The sequence below is a fragment of the Nicotiana sylvestris genome, chromosome 2 (assembly GCF_000393655.2).
Source record: "Nicotiana sylvestris chromosome 2, ASM39365v2, whole genome shotgun sequence".
NCBI lineage: Eukaryota > Viridiplantae > Streptophyta > Magnoliopsida > Solanales > Solanaceae > Nicotiana > Nicotiana sylvestris.
In genome coordinates, this window is record NC_091058.1 from 131,130,929 (window position 1) to 131,153,092 (window position 22,164).

Genomic DNA, 22,164 nt, shown 5'->3' on the forward strand with positions numbered 1-22,164 from the left:
GAGTTGCTCTATCTTGGTACATTAGCCAAAACCCAAAGAAGCGGCCAAGTTGGGTAGGCATGGCGTCCGATTTTATGGATACGTTCAGGTTCAACACGGAGAATGCGCCGAATGTGTTTTACATTCAGAATCTAAAGAAGAAACCTACAGAAACATTCCGCGAGTATGCTACTCGCTGGAGGTCTGAAGGTGCTAAGGTCAAACCTGCCTTAGAAGAGGAACATATGAACAAATTCTTTGTCTGGACTCAGGACCCGCAATATTATGAAAGGCTGATGATGATTGAGAGCCACAAATTTTCCGACATTATCAAGTTGGGTGAAAGGATTGAAGAAGGCATCAAAAGTGGTATGGTTACGAACCTCGAGGCCTTGCAAGCTACAAATAAGGCCTTACAGTCCGGTGGTGTGTCCAAGAAAAGGGACGTAGGAGCCGTAACGGTGGCACAGAGAGCCAAATACCATCAAATACCAAACCTATCCAATGCCTCTACTCACATATCAACCTACTCTAAACTACCAAACACCCTCACCCTCTTACCAAACTCCACCACCCACTTATCAATCATCTTCACCACCCATATATCAACTTACTTCACCCAGATATTCCCAACCCACACATGTTTACCAAGCCTACAATGCTCAACCATCCCACCATCAATCACCTCCTACACGCCAAAACTTCCCTAGACTTCGACCAAATTTTGATCGCAGACCTCCTAAACACTATACAGCCATTGTTGAACCCATTGACTAGCTGTACGAGAGACTCAAAGCTACTGGTTATGTCACCCCTATCCCTGCTGTAACCCCTGAGAACCCTTATCAGTGGATTAATCCAAACAAATCCTGTGCATACCATTCCGGCATGAAAGGGCACACCATCAACGAATGTCGTTCCTTCAAGGACAAGATCCAGGCTCTGATTGACAATAATATTATCGTGGCGAAGGAAACCGCTCCGAATGTCCGCAATAATCCTCTGCCAGACCACAAGGGTGGAGGCATTCACATGATTGAAATAGAGGATGATTAGGATCCTGAGGGGTCGATTGGTTTGATCGCAGAAGGTGATGACCCTAAGAAGCCAGTAGTTACTCTTAATCCAATCATGGTCCAGATTTAGCCCTCTAGGGATGGCAAGGTAAATATGCCTGTACCACTGGAGTTTGAAACAACGTCATCTGCAAAGACAACAATGCCAATTGAGGTCGAATTCGTGTCTCCAGCAAGTCCACCTCCACCGTTCGAAGTTGTCGTTCTACCACCCAAGGCACATGCTTCGTTCGGAGTGAAGATAGTCGCGTCGATTCTAGTGGCGATGTCAACCATGACACCCTTCCACACATAGTCCATACCATGGGACTATACAACCGAGGCAAGAAGAAAAGGCAATGGTAGGTTCGAGGAAACTGTTGCCGGACAGGGTATGACGAGAACTGGTAGGGTTTATACCCCGGAATACATAGCTGAGTCAAGCAAGCAGGCCTCCGATTGGTCATCTATTATTGAGATAGGTGCAGACGATCTTTGGAGAAAGATACAGACCAAGGACTACTCGGTCAACGACTAGTTGAACAAAACACCGGCGCAAATTTCCATACTTGCTTTGCTACAAAATTCTGATGCACACAAGAATGCTCTGTTGAAGGTGCTGAGTGAAGCATACGTTATGCCAAACAATATCACTGGCGAGAAAATGGCCAACATGGTCGAACAGGTATTGGAAAGTCACAAAATTACTTTTCATGAGGATGAGCTACTACCTAAAGGGTTAGGACACAACAAAGCGCTACATATCACTGTGCAATGCGAAGACTACTTCATTACCATGATCCTGATCGACAGGGGTTCCAATCTCAACATCTGTCCACTGGTAACACTCAAGAAGTTGGGTAAGGGACTACATGAGGTAAAAGATGAAGCCATCAACGTGAAAGCTTTCGACAGTTCCCAAATGTCCACCATTGGGGAGATTAGTCTGTGTTTGCAAATGGGGGCAACTTGGTTCAATGTTGATTTCCAGGTAATAGACGTGCCATCATCTTACTATCTACTGTTGGGACGGCCATGGATTCACGCTGCCGGAGCAATAGCATCAACATTGCATCAGGCGGTAAAGTTTGAATAGAATCACTAGGAAGTGATCATTCACGCCGATGGTAGCAATCCTATATACAGTCGCCAGACCATTCCATCAATCGAGGGGAGAAAGAAGCTGGGAGGAGAGACTTACCATCACATCGAGCGGGTAAATGCTACTGACAAAGACAAATGGTGGGATGACAAGATTGAAAGTATACTGAGCTGGAGTGGGGACGAACCTGGCAAAGGGCTCAGAAAGAACCTCCAAGGAATCATCAAGCCCATAAAACTCAAGAAACATGGAACCACTTTCGGTCTAGGATATGAGTACACTTGGGAAGAATTCAACAACTGGTCGCCACCATGGCGCGATCCTTACTATCCACTGGAGTAGCCAATACCACATTTGGAGCAGACTTTCCAACTGGCCGATGTTATCTATGGGTCAGAAGAAGAGGAAGCACTGGCAGCTGTGAAAAACTTGTTCTTAGAGGATAATGACATAGATTGTTATGTTGTTCTCGAGGAGGAGGGGAAGGAAGGACCTTCCCTACAGGCTGTAAGCAGAGGATCATGCCTCAATAACTGGACCATCAGGACAACCAGGGCCCGGCCCGACGAGCCTCGGGGTAGCAAGGCTAAAACAAGCACTATTTTGATTTCCTAAAAGATTTTGTTTTTCGCATGTTTTCAATTACTGAAATATGATCTTCAATGTTCAAAGTGATTATGCAATTTATCAAAGTATTTTGACCTTTCTTATGAATCAACACTCATTATTATTTTTCTTATTACCTTACTTATGCAGCATTACCATTACTTATCTTGATGAACCAATGACTGTGACATGCAACGAGACAACGCAATAAACAGACATAGATTCAGAGGAAGATGACGTACCAGAAGAGATTGTTAAAGAAGTTGAGAATTTTGAGAACAAACCTAAGTCCAACCTGGACGAAATAGAAGTGGTTAACTTGGGAGATGCATAAAATGTCAAAGAAACACGAATCAGCGTCCACTTATCACCATCAGAAAAGAAGGAGTACACAGAATTTCTAAGAGAATACAAAGACATATTCGCCTGGTTGTATGATGATATGACTAGTCTAAGTATATCTATTGTGGATCACAAACTGCCAACCAATCCAATATGTCCGCCGGTAAAGCAAAAGCTCAGAAAGTTAAAGCCTGACATGAGTCTGAAAATCAAGAAAGAAGTCACTAAGCAGGTCAAAACTAAGGTTCTCAGGGTAGTAGAATACCCGACATGGTTAGCGAACGTCGTGCCAGTACCAAAGAAGGACGGGAAGGTTAGAGTCTATGTCGACTACCGGTATCTCAACCGGGCCAGTCCGAAAGACAACTTCCCTTTGCTAAACATACACATCCTGATTGACAATTGCGCCAAGCATAAGCTGCAATCATTTGTGGACTATTTCGCTGGTTATCATCAGATCTGGATGGATGAAGAGGATGCTGAGAAAACGGCTTTCATTACGCTGTGGGGGATGTGCTATTACAAGATGATGTCGTTCGGCTTGAAGAGCTGGGGCCACCTACATGAGGGTCATGACTACCATTTTTCATGATATGATACACAAGGAGATAGAGGTGTACGTAGATGATGTTATCATCAAGTCCAAGAAGTCACTGATCACATGGAAGATTTGAGGAAATTCTTCAATAGACTGAGAAGGTACAACTTGAAACTGAATCCCGCAAAATGTGCATTTGGGGTTCCAACTGGAAAGTTGCTTGGGTTCATTGTGAGTCGCCGAGGGATAGAATTGGACCCATCGAATGTCAAAGCTATTCAAGAATTGCCACCGCCAAAGAACAAGAAGGATGTGATGAGTTTCTTGGGGAGACTCAACTACATCAGTCGGTTCATAGCAAAATCTACAGTCATCTGTGAGCCAATCTTTAAGATGTTAAAGAAGGACGCCTCTACCAAATGGACTGACGACTGCCAAAAAGCTTTTGAAAAAATCAAGGAGTACTTGTCAACACCACCAGTTTTGGTCCCGCCCGAGCTAGGTAGACCTCTATTACTCTACCTTGTAGTATTAGATGGAGCTTTTGGTTGCGTTCTGGGGCAGCATGATGAAACGGGAAGGAAGGAGCAGGCCATTTATTACATCAGTAAGAAGTTCACCCCGTACGAGGCCCGGTATTCTCTGTTAGAGCGCACCTATTGTGCTTTGACTTGGGTAGCCCAGAAGCTGAGGCACTACTTCTGTGCCTATACAACATACTTCATATCAAGGATGGATCTCTTGAAGTACATCTTTCAGAAGCCCATACCCACTGGAAAGCTAGCCAAGTGGCAAATCCTGTTGAGCGAATTTGACATTGTCTATGTAACTCAGAAGGCAATCAAGGGACAAACGCTAGCAGATCACTTTGCTGAAAATCCCATGGACAGAGAATACGAACCCCTGAAAATGTATTTTCCTGACGAGGAGGTATCATTCATAGGAGAAGATATTGTAGAATCCTATGACGGATGGAGAATGTTTTTCGATGGAGTGGCAAATTTCAAAGGAGTTGGTATAGGAGCACTCCTAGTATCGAAAACCGATCAGCATTATCCAGTGTCTACCAAACTCAGGTTCCCATGCACCAACAATATGGCCGAATACGAAGCTTGCATCCTAGGGCTCAAGATGGCTATTGACATGAACATTCAGGAGTTGCTAGTGATCGGAGATTTGAGCCTACTTATACATCAAGTCCAAGAAGAATGGGTGACCAAGAACTCCAAGATACTTCCATATTTGCATTATGTACAGGAATTGAGAAAGAGGTTCACAAAGACAGAATTCCAACATGTTCCCAGAGTCCAGAACGAGTTCATGATGCATTGGCTACCTTATCATCTATAATACAACATCCAGACAAAAACTTCGTTGATCCTACTCCAGTAAGGATTCGTGATCAGCCAGCTTATTTTGCCCATGTTGAAGAAGAAGCAGATGGAAAGTCTTGGTTTCATGATATCAAAGAATTGGCAAAAGGCAAATACCCAGAACTTGAAAATCCTACTCAGAAATGCACACTTCGGAGGTTGTCCAATAATTTCTTTCATAGCGGAGGAATCCTGTATAGGAGCACTCCTGATCTTGGATTATTAAGGTGTGTCGACGCAAAGGAAGCATCCAGGCTACTAGAGGAAATTCATGCTGGGACCTGCAGTCCACATATGAAAGGTTTTGTCTTAGCAAAGAAGATACTCCGAGCCGATTACTTTTTGATGACTATGGAGACAGACTGCATCCAGTATGTTCGGAAATTCCACCGCTGACAGATACATGCAGACATGATAAAGGTACCCCCAAACGAACTCAATGCAACAAGCTCACCGTGGTCGTTCGCCGCCTGGGGAATGGACGTTATTGGACCAATCAAACCTGCCGCTTCCAATGGGCATAGGTTTATCCTAGTAGCAATCGACTATTTCACCAAGTGAATTGAAGCAGCATCCTACAGAGCGGTAACTAAGAAGGTCGTGGCAGACTTTGTCCGCGACTGCATCATTTGTCGATTCGGGATTCCAGAATCAATCATTACCGATAATGGCTCCAATCTCAACAATGACTTGATGAAAGCTATGTGTGAAACTTTCAAGATCAAACACAATAATTCTACAACCTACAGACCTCAGATGAACGGGGTCATACAAGCCGCCAATAAGAACATCAAGAAGATACTAAGGAAAATGATAGAGAAGCATAATCAGTGCCACGGGAAGCTATCATTTTCTTTATTGGGGTATCGCACCACAGTCTGCATATCAACTGGGGCAACCCCCTATATGCTGGTCTATGGCACAGAAGTTGTCGTTCCCACTGAAGTGGAAATTCCTTCCTTAAGAATCATACATGAAGCAGAGCTTGATGACACAGAATGGGTGAAGAGTCGCTATGAGCAACTGGCTCTTATATATGGGAAAAGAATGAATACAGTCTGCCATGGTCAACTTTATCAGAATAGAATGTCCAAAGCCTTCAACAAAAGAGCCAAGCCAAGACAGTTCACACTGGTGCAGCTGGTGTTAAAGAAAATCTTTCCACACCAAGATGAAGCTAAGGGGGAATTCTCTCCCAACTGGCAGGGTCCATACATGGTTCATCGGGTCCTGACAGGAGGAGCCTTCATACTTGCAGAAATGGATGGAGAAGTCTGGCCAAAGCTGATTAATTCAGATGCAGTCAAGCGCTACTATGTGTAATCTTATGCTTTCCTATATGATGTAAATTGAACTATGCCTGACCTGATTCCCATTTAAGAGGGGATACGTAGGCAGCCTTATGGGTTTGGTCACAATGCAATAAAATTTTCATTTCCCCCGAAATTGGAAACTGGGGCAGAATTTTGAGGAGGACTCTCAAAATTTCGAAGTGATTTCAATAAATCGTCGCAAACAACAGTCAGAAGGATCAACCCACTAAACTGGGGAAGATTTTTGAGGAAGACCCTCAAAATTCCGTAGCAAGAGAGGTTGCAATATCTTGAATCACGTCACAGTCACCAGTTCATCTAAAAAGTTGTTTCTTGATTATATACTTATGTCATATTTTTACAAAATCATGCATGTTTATTGCTGAAATTGCCTTGTTTAGCAACGCTACCCCAATGATACATATAGTATCACCATATCGAAGCCGAGCAAGTCAAGCAGAGCCAATGGGGATACGAACTAACCTTCCCCCTTTAAAAACTCACGATTTTTCTTTAGATGTAGGCACTGGGATTGCGAAAGCATCAGACATACTATACACTCAGGAGACGAATGTTGTTCAGGAATACAACTCCCAGAACTATCGCACTTACCAACATTTGCTATCCACGCACGTCGGTGATATTCCGTGTGTCACAATATCCCAACAGTCATGATACTGCAATCTGCTATCAGCTAAGAAAGCTCTATCATCATTTGCCATTTTATTTCTTGCATAAGGCTACCATTCTGCCTTCCGAGACTAAGCTCTGTCTCCATCTGCATTTCTTCATTGCATAAGGCTACCATTCTGCCTTCCGAGACTAAGCCATGTCTCCATCTGCATTCTTTTATTGCATAAGGTTACCATTCTGCCTTCCGAGGTTAAGCTCTACCTCCATCTGCATATCTGCATTGCATAAGGCTACCATTCTGCCTTCCGAGACTAAGCTCTGTCTCCATCTGCATTTCTGCATTGCACAAGGCTACCATTCTGCCTTCCGAGGTTAAGCTTTACCACCATTTGCATCTGCATGGCTGAAAGATCGCCACCTTTACACTTGCATGGCTGAAAGATCGCCGCCCTATTTACACTTGCATGGCTGAAAGATCGCCGACTATTTACATTTGCATGGCTGAAAGATCGCTGCCTTATTTACACTTGCATGGCTGAAAGATCGCCACCCTATTTACGTTTGCATGGCTGAAAGATCTCCGACTAATGCATTTCATGGGTTGAAAGATCGCCAAATTGTCCAAAGGCGTCATCGTTCGGAGGCACCATTTTTATAGCCTGAGAACACCATGCCATGGCCTGAGGACCCCTTTTAATCTTTTGCATATCATTATTCAAAGGCATCATGGTTCGGAGGCATCATTCTCATGGCCCGAGAGAATCATTTCATGGCCTGCGAATCCTTTATTATACACTTCATGGCCCAGGACATCACGGTCAAAGGACGTCTTCCTAACCATCCAAAGACAAACATTCATGGTCCGACGGGAATTTGCATCATATTTAAATTTACGCACAATACACGCTTGTGTTACTTATTTGCAGGTGAACCGGCGAGCAACGACCATCTCGGCAGGGGCAATCCCGCTCCAGTTCCCGCAGCCCTATCAGACTTCAACCATTCACCCGTCCTAAATACTGCGTCCGTTCTTGAAAGTCTCTATCGGCATACGAAACTTCGGATCCTAAACTACATATGGCCCGATTCCTGTAAACAAAGGGATATGTTGGTAGCTCAGAAGTCAGAGCACGGCCTAGGTCTCCTCGAACCATTTTGTTCGGGTAAAATTGGCTATCAAATCTTTACCCGACAACTCTTTCATCCTTCCCGGGTAAAGAGGGGCAGCTGTTGATACCCAATTTTTCCCTATATATTTCTAATATAAAAAATAATTTCAAAATAGCATATATATGCATATATAAGTATGTCCAAATGTTTTATTATTTTTTCTTAATTTTTAAAGATTTTAAAAATCAATTTATTGCCATATTTTATCCATAAAAAACTCAATAATTATTCTCAAAATTATTATTTTTGGTGATTTATTGGAATCTCATATTTATACTAAAATATAGCTAATGTGATTTTTGCACATTTTTAAAAATTTATTTAGTATTTTTAAAGCTAAATTGCATATAATTACAATATTGGCCTCTTTTAGATTTAGTTATGTTTATGTCTATAAAAATCAGGTCCAATATTTTTATTTTGATAATTATGTACTATTAATCATTTTAGTACCTTTAATTTATTTCTAGAAATTATTTTATTACTTTTTATAAATCAAATACGAAAAAGTGGCTATTTAAATGTTAGCCTCATTTTGTTTCAATTATGGCCTGAATTGAACCCCAATTTGGAGCCCAATTACCAGGACCCAATCTCTATCTGAACCAACCCATGACCCCTTTTAAACGAACCGCCCAGATTCCCATTTAATCCCAGCCGTTGATCGCTCAGATCAACGGCTCACATTAAACCTTTCCTTTTTTAATTCCCAACTACCCCTAACCCTAATCACTTTCCTCCTGCAGCTGCCTTTGAATTCCCCTTTCTCTCCCAATTCTCTCTCAAACTCCCTCTCAAACCCTAGCCGCCACCTCAACCACTACCCTAAAACCACCTGAATCAATGGCTTCCAAAGCCATTAAAGGCCTATATCTACCTCCTATGACTTCTACCTGCCTGATTATCATGTTTTCAAGGCCGGACCTTGAAGAAGTTTTGGTCCAGACCTTGGTTGACTTCAGTTCTATGGCTGTCTCCAACCTTGCTCCGGCCAGCCATGGTTATTCAAGTCTGATCTTGACTTCTCTTGCTTAGATCAATGACTTTCCAAGCCTTTCTCACCTTCTGGGTTCCTCTTCGAGGTTTCTTCTGATTCTTTTAGATCTGTTGTAGCTCTGTGTTTTCTCTAAGCTTTTAAATGTTTTCTCAAAGTTTCTTTCAAAACTCTTCTTTCGAAACTTCTTTACCTTTTCCGATTTAGGGTTTTTATTAAATTATTTCGAAGCTTTTCTGATTTTTAACATGTTCTACTGTGTTCTTTATGTTGTTCTTCTACTGGAGTGTGCATGTTAAAAGTCTTAGTTCCTTTTGAGGTTTCTGAATGTATTTTTGTGTTAGTATTTGTTCGATTGCTTGTTTTTCATCTCTATGACTCGATTGATGGTAAAAATCCTAAAACTTTGGGTTCATTCGAGTCCAGAGACTATTTGCTATGTGATTTGCTGGTTCCTCATCTCTGAACTTGTTTGGTTTCAAAACCCTATTTTTTGGACCTATTCGAGTTTCTGAAGTTGTTTCATCTATTGCTCGACTGAGTTTCGAAATCTTTATTTCAACTTCTGTTGCTTTATGTGATCATTGGAACTGGACTACAGTTTTCAGAAAGGCTTTCTACTTGACCTTTCGCATGCTTCTAATGCTCTCCCCTTTCTCTATTACTAATGTTGGTGAAATTGACCTATGTGATTGTCATGTGATTATTCTCTTTGTCATGAGTTCAGTCTTGCATGCCTAATATTTATGCACTCTTTTATATGCTAGATTTCCCTTTCAAATAACCCTTAACCTCTTTGTGTAATTCTGATTGCACTCTTGTAATTGATTCTTTCCTTGTTGTATTGATTTCCATGTCTCTTGGACCTATTTGAATACTTTCCTTTGAACTTTCGACCCCTACCTTTTCTACTCAATTTGATTAATCCCCTTACCTTGATTACATTTGTATTGGATTCTTACAGACCTTTCCTTGATTAGAGTCTGATAAACCTAGCCTCTATTACCTACTGTGTACTCGAGATACTTCCTTATTGGTCATATTCAGCCCTATGTGATTTGTTTTCTTATTTAGCAATTGCATATCACCGTTTGATTTTAACTCCTTAATTAAACGAAGTTATTATACTGATTGATTTTAATTGGTACACAGTTCTATAATTATTTTCTTGCCTTATTTTTCTGCCTGTTTTCACACTATAAATACCTAGCTTTTCATTAAGACACATACACACAAACACACTAAGTTTTCTGAACTCACACTCATACTCAAAAAGCATTCTCTCTTGTTACTAGTACTGTGGCCTGTTTTCAAGTTCTTCTACCTGCTTTCACTGTATTTTGCTTCTTTGAACTGGTATGTTCTGGTTAAAATTTCAGCCTCACAACAATGTGTTTACTTAATGCTTTTACCCTCTTGTCTGTCTATTGTTGGTGTTCAGTTCAGTACTTGTTTTAGCTTGCTATAATTTCCTTCTGCTTGTTCTGAATTTATTATGAATTCCAAACCACCTGCCCCAATGTGTTTGATGTTATGGTTTGCATGAGGCATGATAGTACTGAATATTATTGTCCATGACTCGAGCTTGATCCCTGGGATCCTAACCTCTATGATTCTCTGCTGCTGTATGTTTTGGTAGGCTTGTAGGCATGCCACCATCTCCATTGTTGTGCATGCCCAAAGCTGACCCCCCTTTGCAACTTCCCTACACCCTTGAACCCTTTTGGGTTAATTTATCAACTTGCTTGTAGCTGTTTCCCTCTCCTCTATCCCCTTAGAACTCTGTTTCTGCACTTGCACTCTCTCTTAGACTTTAAGTCATGCCCCCTTCTTGTGAGCCTTGCTTTGGGACTCATTAAGCTCCCTCTGAACTTGGACACTTGAGGGCTGGCCCTTCCACACCACATTTGTCGCCATTCTGATGATACAATTTGGGTGTGAGCACTGCTCGGATTCCCATTGAGGCTCTTAGGGAACTCTGACACACTCAAATTGAGAAAGGCTTTGGATCAATGGTCTTTCGAGTTGGTCTATCTCATAACTCAGAGAGGAAGTCAAGAATCAGGCCTCCTTTAGTTGTACTTTTTTAACTTTTTCTGATGTAATTTTGTTCATTCTAGCTTGTAATAATTTGTAATAAATACTTGGGGCTGGTTAGTGAAAAAGGTGGTTAACTATGTATGCAAAAGGGGTGGAAATTATGCCTATAGGACCGCTATATTTCTGCATATTCAAATACATGTAGAAATTATGCCTAAAGAATTGCTATATTTTTGCATATTCAAATACATATAGAAATCATGCCTATAGGGTGTTCTAAATTCTGCATATTCAAATACATATAGAAATCATGCCTATAGGTCTAGTCTAATATAGAAATCATGCCTATAGGGTACTTTCAACTTCTGCATATTCAAACTACATATAGATACCATGTTTATAAAGCTTCTGCATTTTGACACCACATCTATGAGGTTTTAAAATCAACAACGTATAGAAAGCATTCCTAGAGGAGTTTCTATTTGAATCTGATCCGCTTCACTCAATGTCAGATCTAAAATCAGTAATCATCAGGTGCAGAACTTGTAATCAATTCGTTTAAATTCTGCCTCTCTTTTAATAATCTGAGTCCTTAACTAGTTTAAAAAATATGCATATAGGATTGCAAACAGTTCATTTTGAGTCTCACTGTCTTACCACCTTCTGAATTCAGTAGATATCATGCCTATAGGACCCCATCTAAACACTTAGGCAAGCCTTAGGGTAATATCTGTAAACTGAACCTGCTTCTGTTAATCATTACAACCAATAGACAGGTTTGATTCGGACTTCTTATCTGAGTTATGCAATAGACTAAAACTGCCTCAACAATCTTATCTCCCTCGTCTTTAATGCTTTTGAATCAAACCTAAGCAGTATGTGTAAGACATGCTACTTTATGTGTTTGTTTGAGGAGGTATAATTGAGCCTATATGCTTATGTGTTTTCCCTTTTTATATGCAATATGTGTTTTTGTATGTCGCCTTAGAATTTTTACCTTTGAAACTACAAATAAGCCTAATATCCCTTCTTTTAGGATTAGTAGTCCTAAGTGCCTACGGGACTGATAGGATTGGGACGGGTAATAGCATACAATAAGTAATCGAGACCATTCCGCGCTTTAAATACATTAACGGGGTGGGAAAGATATATATGGATATGATGACCACACGATAATGTCACGTGTAGCCCCTCACTGATGAGTGATTACCGTACATTGTATGGGGTGATCCATATTTGTAATAAACCTAGGACCCCCCCTTATTTCTTTAGCATTTCAGTTCTTTCTTTTTAAAAAATCAGCTTTTCTATTTGTTCTTCCAAACTTTGTTTATTTTCAAACCCTTCTGTGAAACCCCATCCTATTTGAGCCTTATTTGTCTATATGTTAATTGTACCTCAATTCACAATAATTGTCTGGCCGGGAACCACACTAGTGGATTTTGAGGGGTGCCTAACACTTTCTCCTTAGAATAATTTCAAGCCCTTACCCTATCTCTGGTTATTCAAATCAAATTCTTTTGGTGTCCTAATGCACCTTAAATCATTAGGTGGCGACTCTTAAAATGCGAACCCTGTTCCCAAAAGGAATGAGTTGTCCCTCCAAATGTCATGAACCCGATTCCGTGAGGAAAAGGGGGGTGCGACACTCACAATGTCATGGAAACTAGCCCGAAAATAATGATATGCTAAGCCAATAAGAAATGACCACTAGGGGTCCCAACAGTATCGGCGTGAAGCCTTAACATAATATCTAGCATGCTTTACGGTTTTATTACTTTATCGCATAATTGAAACACGGATATCAACAAGAAAGGGCCATTAAACCGTGCCATGGAATGAACCAGTTCACGATTCTCACGGTGCATGCCTGCACGCCCTTCACTTGGCATGTGCGTCACCTCAATACTAACCGCATAACACGTAGTTTGGGGTTTTGAACCCTCATAACCAAGTTTGAAAGCATTACTTACCTCAAACCAAGCCAAAATCCTACTCCGCGACACCTTTGCCTCTCATATCGGCTTCCAAACATCCCGAATCTAGCCATCGACAATACAATACGATCAATAAATGCTAAAGGAACCAATTCCACAAGAAAAATACAAAATTATAGGCCAAATCCCGAAATTCACTAAAACCCGGCCCCTGGTCCCACGTCTCAAAATCCGACAAAAATCACAAAACTAGAAAGTCCATTCACTCACGAGTCTATCCATAACAATTTCATCAAAATCTGACCTCATTTGGTCCCTTAAATCCCCAAATTACTCTCTCAAGAACTCTTCCATTTTTCCCCCAATTTTTCATCCCAATTCCCAACTTAGATGATAGAAATCAAGATACAATCATGGAATTTAACAAAAATCAAGTGAGGAATACTTACCCCAATCAATCCCTGAAAATACCTTCAAATATCACCCAAATCCGTGGTCTCTAGCTCAAAATATTAAAAATGGGTTCAAACCCTCGATTTTGAATATAACACTGCCTGCCTAGATTTTCCTCTTTGCGAATGCAGCCTCCCTCTCGCATTCACGTAGAACAACTTCACCGCCTCCTCACTTTACTCTTCACGAACGCAATGCACCCTCGCGAACGTGATGCATTACAAGATCCAACCTTCACAAACGCGACCTCTGCCTCACGAACGCGTAGAAAAATGGACCTGGGGTCCCCAGCTGCCTCTTCTCTTCTTCGTGAACATGTAACTACTCCCGCGTTCGCGATGCACTCTAAGTCCAAACCTTCGTGTTCGCATCATCTTCTTTACGAACACAAAGAACAAAACTTCCTCGGCTCACTTAACCCTTCACGAACGCGACTGCCCCTTCACGAACGCAGTGAAGAAAAACTCTGCAACAAAATACCATTAAATCTGCCAACTTCAAAAGCCAAGAAATGATTCGTTAACCACCCGAAATTCACCCGAGGCCCTCGAGATCTCAACCAAACATACCAACACATCCCATAATATCATACGAACTTAGTCGAACCTTCGAATCACTCAAAACAACATCAAATCACGAAATTACAATCGGATTCAAGCCTAAGAACTTCAAAACTTCTAAATTCCACAAACGATGTCGAAACCCGCCAAAACACATCCGAATGACCTTAAATTTTGCACACAAGTTAGAAATGACACCTAGGAGCTACTTCAATTTTTGGAATTCCATTCCAACCCTGATATAGAAATTTCCACTGACGACCAAAATCGCCAAAATTCTAACTTTTGCCAATTCAAGCCTAATTCTACCACAGGCCTTCAAATCATATTTCGGACGCGCTCCTAAATCCAAAATCACCTAAAGAAGCTAATAGAACCATCAAAATTCAAATCTGAGATAGTTTACACATAAGTCAATATTTGGTCAACTTTCCCAATTTAAGCCTTCACAAAAGAGACTAAGTGTCTCAATTCACTCCAAGACCACTCTGGACCCGACCCAAATGACCGGTAAGACATAAAATAGCTGAAGAACACAAATGAAGCAGAAAAAATGGGGGAACGAGGCTGAAACTCTCGAAATGACCGGTCGGGTCGTTACAATATCTAACCAATCCTAATGTATGTAGGAACCTAGGAACTTGGAAGGAAAGAAATGCAAATGCCGAAGTTGACAAAAAAAATCAAGCCAATGTCGAATTAAGCAAAGTCTGGAACAAATCAATCAAGATAATGATAAGCAATTAAGTTCGAGAATAAAGGAAAATCTGTGGAGAAAGAAACCATAAGATCGTAATTGATGGAATTCAAATTTAGACAACAACCAAAATGGAAGTTGGTGTGATTGTGGATCAATTAACTACATAGGCCGATGATTGCTCCTGAAAATCAGGAAAATACAAGGAAAGAAGAGCATATCCAAGTATTGAATCCAACCTTCTTTTGTGAACTGAAGGCAAAGGCAACCCTTGGGTTAAATATCTTAGAATATTCTTTGCCTCAATCAATGGTTCATATACTAAAAGATTTGCAATGACTCTGACGACAAGAAGAACTCAAGACATACCTATATGAAGAACTAAATGACAGAAGAAAGACTCATGCAACTCCACATACAAGTTTCTACATCTTCCTACTTCTTAGTACAAACACTATATTCTTAAATTTGCTAGTGTCACAAAAGATAGGAAGAGTTAGAAAACAATCAAGAAGTTGTTTCAAGCATGAGGAACCATTGTAACCGAACTTCGTTAGTAGTGAACGAGCTAAAACCACAACTCCTATAACTATACATATATTGAAGATCTAAGAAGAACTCAAGACCTACAATCACTTCTCAATCCAAGCAAAACTTAGAATTTCGCCTAGAAACACATTTGGGACAAGTTCTATACTATTCGCACGGGTACTTAGACTTGCAACAAAAATCTCACTTCTCACACAATTGGATTGTTAAAGAGGATAGAGTCGAGGGCCCACAACAACCACATTCAAGATTGAAAATCACTAATGATTCAACTATACAACTCGATGATTGTTCAAGTCAACACAAGAGTCTAAAGGTCACTAATTAGAGCTATTTCTTGCCAAGAACTTGTTTTTAACCATAAGTTCGTAGTTAAATGTGTTGGTACCAAGTGAAGCATGTTTGACCTTTTTTATTCATTAGTAGTACTATTTTTACCTGAACATCAAAAATAGATTCAATCTTTTAAGAAGGTTTTCACGCCATCCATCGTTGGGAAGAGCCACCCGATTCACACAAAACCCACCTTTGAAAAGAACCGTGGCATTAAAAAAACCCAAAGGCTTATTATTCGCTTAAACATAAAAAGAAGCTACCAAATCAAAAAGAAGCAATTAAAGTAAATAAGAAGTTATACTACTAAGAAAAGAGTGCTAAAGAAGCTATAAAATAAACTATTGAAAGTAAGACAACTGAATATACAAACCAAGGGGAATAGAATATATACATAAAAGAGAGGGGGGAATCTATACATAATGAAAGAGAGAATAAATATAAAAGAAAAAAAAAGAGTTAAAGTTATTACATGCCAATGGCATATCAAATCAACCAAAATAGACCACTCCCCTGAATAAGAATAAGCATTGTCCCCAATGCTTAACAAAAATCAGAATAAGGAAGGGTAGAGAGTTAAGAGAACTCCCTATGTGGTCTCAGTATGCATGGGATCATCAGCATCCTCGAGCTCCACCAACTGGATCTCATCATCCTATGGTCGGGGAATAACAGGGTTGGTAAACATCTGAAGCATCTATTCAGTAGTGTGGGCAGCGAGGTCTGGCTCCTCAGCCTGACTAGTTGTTGCCTCTGATGCCTCAGGTACTGATGGTGCTGCTGGTGCTGACTCCATCAGCGTATCAAGTGGTATATCCTCAGCAGATTCTATCTTGGCCACTTTTTTCTCAATCTATCCACCAATTTCTTTGAAGCCTGCGATTTCTGCATCTTCTTCACCTGTTTTACTAACTCCTCAATAGCTCCCCCATGTGCCACAATGTATCCATGATGGTCTTCTAATTGTCGAGGATCTTCTTCAATGATTCCTCTACTGACAGAGGTACCTGTGATGCTGCTTGGGCAGAAAACTATGCTGCAACAACTTTGGATATTTCAGACAGCTTTGAAGTAGTTGTTTGTATCCAGTTGTTGAGACTCGCCAATGTCTGGGAGACTCGCAGTGAAGTGAGTGGATATGTGGATGAGGCAGACACTAGTACTGATGTAGATAGTCTAGAAGATGGAGGTGGTGGCATGTTAGCTAACTCGGCGGAAGGACCGACTATTGTGTAAGGCATGGCAGCTATAGAAGGCTGAGCAGCTGAATCTATAACCACAAGCGTTGACTCATCAGACTGGCCATCGGTGGTAGTTACTTTACCCTTGAACTTTGGGTTCCCCGGTCCTTGCAAAGAGTACCATGAAAAGGGCTTTTTGGCCTGCACCTGTGTATCAAATCTCATCAGCTCCACCTTGGCATCCTTAAGGTATTCAGTGAGGGTGTTTGGATATGGATAAGAGCTTTCACCTTTTCGGACAACCACAGACATGTTGTCCGACATGATGGTAACCATATTGATTGGGTACCCAGCCATAATAGATGCCACTTGAACTGCTCGGGTAAGTGGAAGATTATTCTCATTCCTGCTCGGGTCAATCTGGCTACACACAAACATTTGCCACACTTTTGCTTCAAAATTTAGGGTTTTCCATGCAATGGAACTCCCGCTGTGGTCCATGGTGGTGGTGGTCCTGGAGCTGCCAAGATCTCTGCTAGCCAAAGGCGAGATGCATAACCCATAGCAAGCTTCTCCATCTAGTGGACTGACTCTAACTCCTCAAATCCCATGTAAGTGTTCAGAGAGCATTGATCGAATCTAACCTTCAAATTCCTCACTTTGGTCACTTTGGTACCTTTCTTGATGTGTGCCATATTGGCATAGAGTTCACATACCAAGTGATCATTGGCATCCCTAACACTCTGGGTGAACCACATCCACCCTTTGCGCTCCCTGAACTACCTAAGGACATTGGGATTGTATTTATCCAAGTCCTTCACTAAGAATTGCCGCTCAAGTGTGAGCGCTCTCTAGGGCCACCATTCTTTGAACCTTGTGAAGGTTCTCAAGCTCACAAATCTATCTTTCCATATCTCTTTATTTGACCTCACTAGGCCGCCCACTCTAGTGTCACCCCATCTACCATCATCGGGAGCATCATCATCATTATCAACGGGGATAGGTGTTGCGGGGTCATAAGAGGAAGAGGCCTTAGAATCTTGGCTACCCTCTTCCGAACCCTTAGAAGAACTAGCAGAGGAGGACGATTCATCTCTCAAATGTAGTCTACCCGGAACTTTTTTGGGTTGAGATTATCCATCGGGTTGTGCTTGCATAGAGTTGCCCTCTGAGGCTTCCCTAGGCGGGAGATATTCCATGGATTTTGAAGGTTTAGGGACTCTGTTGGCAGTTGCCTTCTTGTTTATTGCTTTTTAGACTGAGAGTGGGAGATTTCCCTTGCCTCGACCTCGAGAGGGTTCACCCCTCCCTTTATAAGTGTCACCTCTACCTCATGATCTAACCATTGTCTGCAATACAAGCCACATGAGTCAGTTACAGGTCAAAGACAGTGTTAACATATGCGGACCGCACAATTTTGAGTGCGGCCGCACAATCCCAAGTTCAGACTACTAGTTCTCTGATCTTTCAATAGTATGGTTGCACACATTTTTCCGTGGCCACACACTTTTTCTGCGACTGCACAATTTTGAGTGTGCTTCGCAATTTTAAAGCATTACATTTTGCCCTAACTCAAGATCTGCGGACAGCACAATTTTGTGTGCGGCCGCACAATATGAAATCACACAGCACTGACTTTATGTTTTGCAATTTTTACACAATTTAGACATGGTATTTGCAAATAAATATGATTAATGATCTACCTAGTCCGCTATGAACACATATGATATTACCCATGTGATTTTAACCACACACGAATAACATTTGGCATTATAGGCCTAAAAATAACTATACTACTCAAGAACAAAAACTAAATAAAATTGAAAAATCTAAAAATGCAATGACCATGCTAGTGATGAAGGATCAAGTAGGAATCTACACTAATGGAATGAATGAGGAGTGTGAACTAATTTTCGTGCACTGTGCTTGCTTAGGTCTTAAGAACTCAGAGTGTGTAAAGTTGTGAATTGTGCACTGAGGTTCTATTTATAGGTTGACCAAGTCGGTCAAAAGTTAAGCTGAGTGCGGCCGCACAATTTTGAGTGCGGTTCGCACTCTTTACTTAGACCTTGATGAAGCTCTGCAGTCCGCACAAAAGTGAGTGTGGCCGCACAATTTCAAGTGTAGCGGCAAAATGGTTATGTTTTTCTGTCAGACCAAACTTCAGAGAGTTGCATTTTTGGGGCTCCAGTATTGCGGCCGCACAAAGAATCGTACGGCCGCACACAGAATCGTGCGGCCGCAGATTCTTCTCTACTATGGCATACAATATTATGCGGTCCACACAATAAATGTGCGGTCTGCACTTTTTCAACACTTAGCCATTTTTAAGGGCACAACCCATGCAAAGCATACTCATTCCTGCATACACTTCAAAACTTGTTAGCACAAAACAAAACCTATCTAAAGAAGAAGAAAAAGATAAAGAAAAAAACACATGGGTGGCCTCCCAAGAAGCACCTGATTTAATGTCACGGCACGATGCAAATTACCAATCACTTGAAATGAAGAACCGCCACGACGTGGCCATCATCAAGTTTTCCAAGATAGTTCTTCACCCGGTGCCCATTGACTCTAAACACTTCATCATTCTTATTTTTCAAGTCCAATGCTCTGAATGGTGTCACACCAACAACTTCAAATGGGCCACTCCATTTTAACTTCAACTTGCTCGGAAACATCCGCAACCGAAAGTTGAATAATAACACAAGTTCACCTTCTTTGAACTCCTTGTTTCGAATATACTTGTCATGGAGGTATTTAATCTTCTCCTTGTATAGAGACGAGCTTGTGTAGGCATTGTACTGGAATTCATCTAGCTCATTCAATTCTGAAACCCTTAAGTTGGCGGCGACAGCCCATTCAAGATTAAGCTTCTTCAAATCCCACATAGCCTTATGCTCAAATTCCATCGGAAGGTGACAAGCTTTCCCGAACACCAACCGGTATGGAAACATCCCAATCGGTGTTTTGTAAGCCGTCCTATAAGCCCAAAGAGTATCATCAAGCTTTCTTGACCAATCCGTCCAGTTGGCATTCACTATCTTTGACAAAATACTCTTGATTTTCCTGTTGGAAACTTCCACTTGACCACTTGCTTGAGGGTGATAGGGGGTTGAAACTTTGTGAGTGACAACATAATTGTTGAATAAGGTATCAAAGGTTTTGTTGCAAAAATGCAAACCCCCATCACTTATGATGGCCCTTAGAGTACCAAATCTTGTAAAGATCTTCTTCTTCAAAAATGCCACCACACTCCTCGCTTCATTGTTGAGTAAAGCAACAGCCTCAACACATTTAGACACATAATCAACTGCGACTGCGACCAGATGCAACTTCTGGTCAGCTGGGCAACTCCGCAGAAGTGATAGAAATCTCGTAGATGTGCAACCACACCTGCTACTAAACTTCCGCAGGTGCGGAAACTGGGCAGATTTGGCAATTCCAGTAGCTTTGCAGTTCTGGAGCTTTCGGGGGCCATTCGACTTGATTCTTTGGCCTAACTGCATTGTTTTGAATTGTTTAACATGATTCTAATGCCCGACTAACATTGTTTTCATTTTTGAATGTACTTTGAGCTTAAAATGGATCCGAATATGAATGAAAATGCTCCGCTTGATCATGAAATTAAGGAAGAGGCTGGAGAGGAACAATTTGATAATACACACTTTATGTTTGCCCAGTTCCAAGCCCGGTATTATGATGATCTCCTCATAAAGAAGCTCAAACTCGAGAAGGGAATTGTCGATGACAAAGTGGCCGAGCTCCTTCTGGATTTCCATGGCCGTCTAGTTTCAAGCGGTTGGACCTGCTTCATCCCCACTCCATGCAAAGCCAATGAGGAATGGGTTAGAGAATTTTATGCCAATTTAAGGAATACACATTTCCAAAATCATGAAATTACAATAAGGGGAAAGATTGTGAAATTCGAAGTTCAAAAGATAAATGATGTCTATGGGATCCCAATCATCCGCTCGAGCCAATGAAATAAAGAGATGCATGCTACAATGGTGATTGGCTAGTCGCAAAGCTTTGTCCTCCTGGTCATAGAGTGAATTGGTCTACAAAGAAAAAAGGCATCAAATATGGTGATTTCACAGCCGAAGCAAAAATGTGGTTGTATATGCGATCAGAGTGTCTCCTTGTGGGAATGTGTCTTATGTCCCATATACTAGGGCCTTGATAATTGCTTGCATCCTTGATGGCATTCGTGTGAATGTCGGTCACTATATTGTTTGGGAGCTGAAGGAGTATGTGCTTCAAGGTGGGACGTCATTGACATTTCCATCATTGATTACAGAGTTGTGCTAGAATGCACAGGTTGAGAAATGGGATGGAGATCATTTGATACCAATAGACAAACACTTTCACCTATTGAGAGTGACTGGAGCAGGCAGTGTGCTAAAGAGCAAGAAAAGGAAAGTGGAGCTTACTGTAGGTGAGGGGTCCTCATCACAAGCTGCTCAAGCCGAGGGACCATTTGGGATGTTAAATTCTCAGCTTGCTTCTATTCGTTACTTTGTGTCGTAGCTTCCTAGTGGTCACTCACACTCCTAGCCTATGCCTGAGTACTTTACTAGTGAAGAAATGAGGACCTACCTGGACAACCAAAAGAAGCAAGCAGAGTCGCATGACTACTCGAGACAGCCTATGGAAACATCGCCAAGGCACATGTAGAGCTTCAAGCGGACTTCAAACAGGAGAAAGAGAGAAATAAGAAAAAGAGCAAGTTTATGATAAAGATGTGGAGAGGCATCAAGGCCATCTTCAAATGGAGGCAGCCGAATAGGAAGATACCGGTTGAGGACGATGATGATAGCGAAGAGTATTCCTTCATGTCAAATGCTGCTGGTGATGATAATGATGATGCCGATGATGATGAGGCCGCAAGTTCTTCTTGGCAGTGATTAGCCTTCCTCCCGCAGTTTGTTAGTCCGATGCAGACTTCAGGGAGACCCTCAACCTACTTTTATTTTTATTTTTGATATTTTGTAGTGAGGACACTGCAGTATTTTTAGTTGGGGTGGCTTTAGGGAGTACACTTTATATACACATTGATGCTTTACTTGTGCCCTTGCCGGGCTTATTCTTTTGTGTGGATATTTTGTGCCCTTACCGGGCTTGTTTCACCATTGCTTATCATTTGCTCTTGTCGAGCGTACTTTGTGATTGGTGATATGTTTGCAGATTAGTTGCTTCTATTTTTTTATTTGATTTTTTCTTTCTTTCTTTATTTCCTTTAGTAGTTTTTAGTTTATATTATTTTTGTTCCTATAGTATTAGTTGCTTTTGTTATTTTATTTTTTTTA

At 41.2% G+C, this 22,164-nt stretch overlaps 3 protein-coding genes across 3 annotated transcripts; all 3 read left to right on the plus strand.

Moving 5' to 3' along the window:
- The first annotated feature begins 1,698 nt into the window (after positions 1-1,698).
- Positions 1,699-2,130, plus strand: LOC138885586 (uncharacterized). The gene has a single exon (XM_070166549.1). It carries the CDS (start codon positions 1,699-1,701, stop codon positions 2,128-2,130), a length of 432 nt encoding a protein of 143 aa, XP_070022650.1.
- Positions 2,131-4,354: 2,224 nt separating this feature from the next.
- Positions 4,355-5,391, plus strand: LOC138885587 (uncharacterized). The gene is made up of 2 exons (XM_070166550.1): positions 4,355-4,698; positions 4,788-5,391. The coding sequence occupies exons 1-2, from the start codon at positions 4,355-4,357 to the stop codon at positions 5,389-5,391; spliced, it is 948 nt and encodes a 315-aa protein (XP_070022651.1).
- Positions 5,392-5,805: 414 nt separating this feature from the next.
- On the plus strand, positions 5,806-16,597 carry LOC138885588 (uncharacterized). Its single transcript, XM_070166551.1, has 2 exons — positions 5,806-6,202; positions 16,440-16,597. The coding sequence occupies exons 1-2, from the start codon at positions 5,806-5,808 to the stop codon at positions 16,595-16,597; spliced, it is 555 nt and encodes a 184-aa protein (XP_070022652.1).
- Positions 16,598-22,164: the final 5,567 nt, after the last annotated feature.

What these genes read in the sequence shown, in the direction of transcription:
- LOC138885586 (XM_070166549.1), top strand. Translation starts at nt 1,699, where the DNA reads ATGGCCAACATGGTCGAACAGGTATTGGAAAGTCACAAAATTACTTTT.
- LOC138885588 (XM_070166551.1), top strand. Translation starts at nt 5,806, where the DNA reads ATGATAGAGAAGCATAATCAGTGCCACGGGAAGCTATCATTTTCTTTA. An exon ending in ATTCTCTCCCAACTGGCAGG is followed by an intron (nt 6,203 to 16,439) that starts GTCCATACATGG and finishes CTGATGCCTCAG; the next exon opens with GTACTGATGGTGCTGCTGGT.
- LOC138885587 (XM_070166550.1), top strand. Translation starts at nt 4,355, where the DNA reads ATGGATCTCTTGAAGTACATCTTTCAGAAGCCCATACCCACTGGAAAG. An exon ending in CCAGTGTCTACCAAACTCAG is followed by an intron (nt 4,699 to 4,787) that starts GTTCCCATGCAC and finishes AGGAGTTGCTAG; the next exon opens with TGATCGGAGATTTGAGCCTA.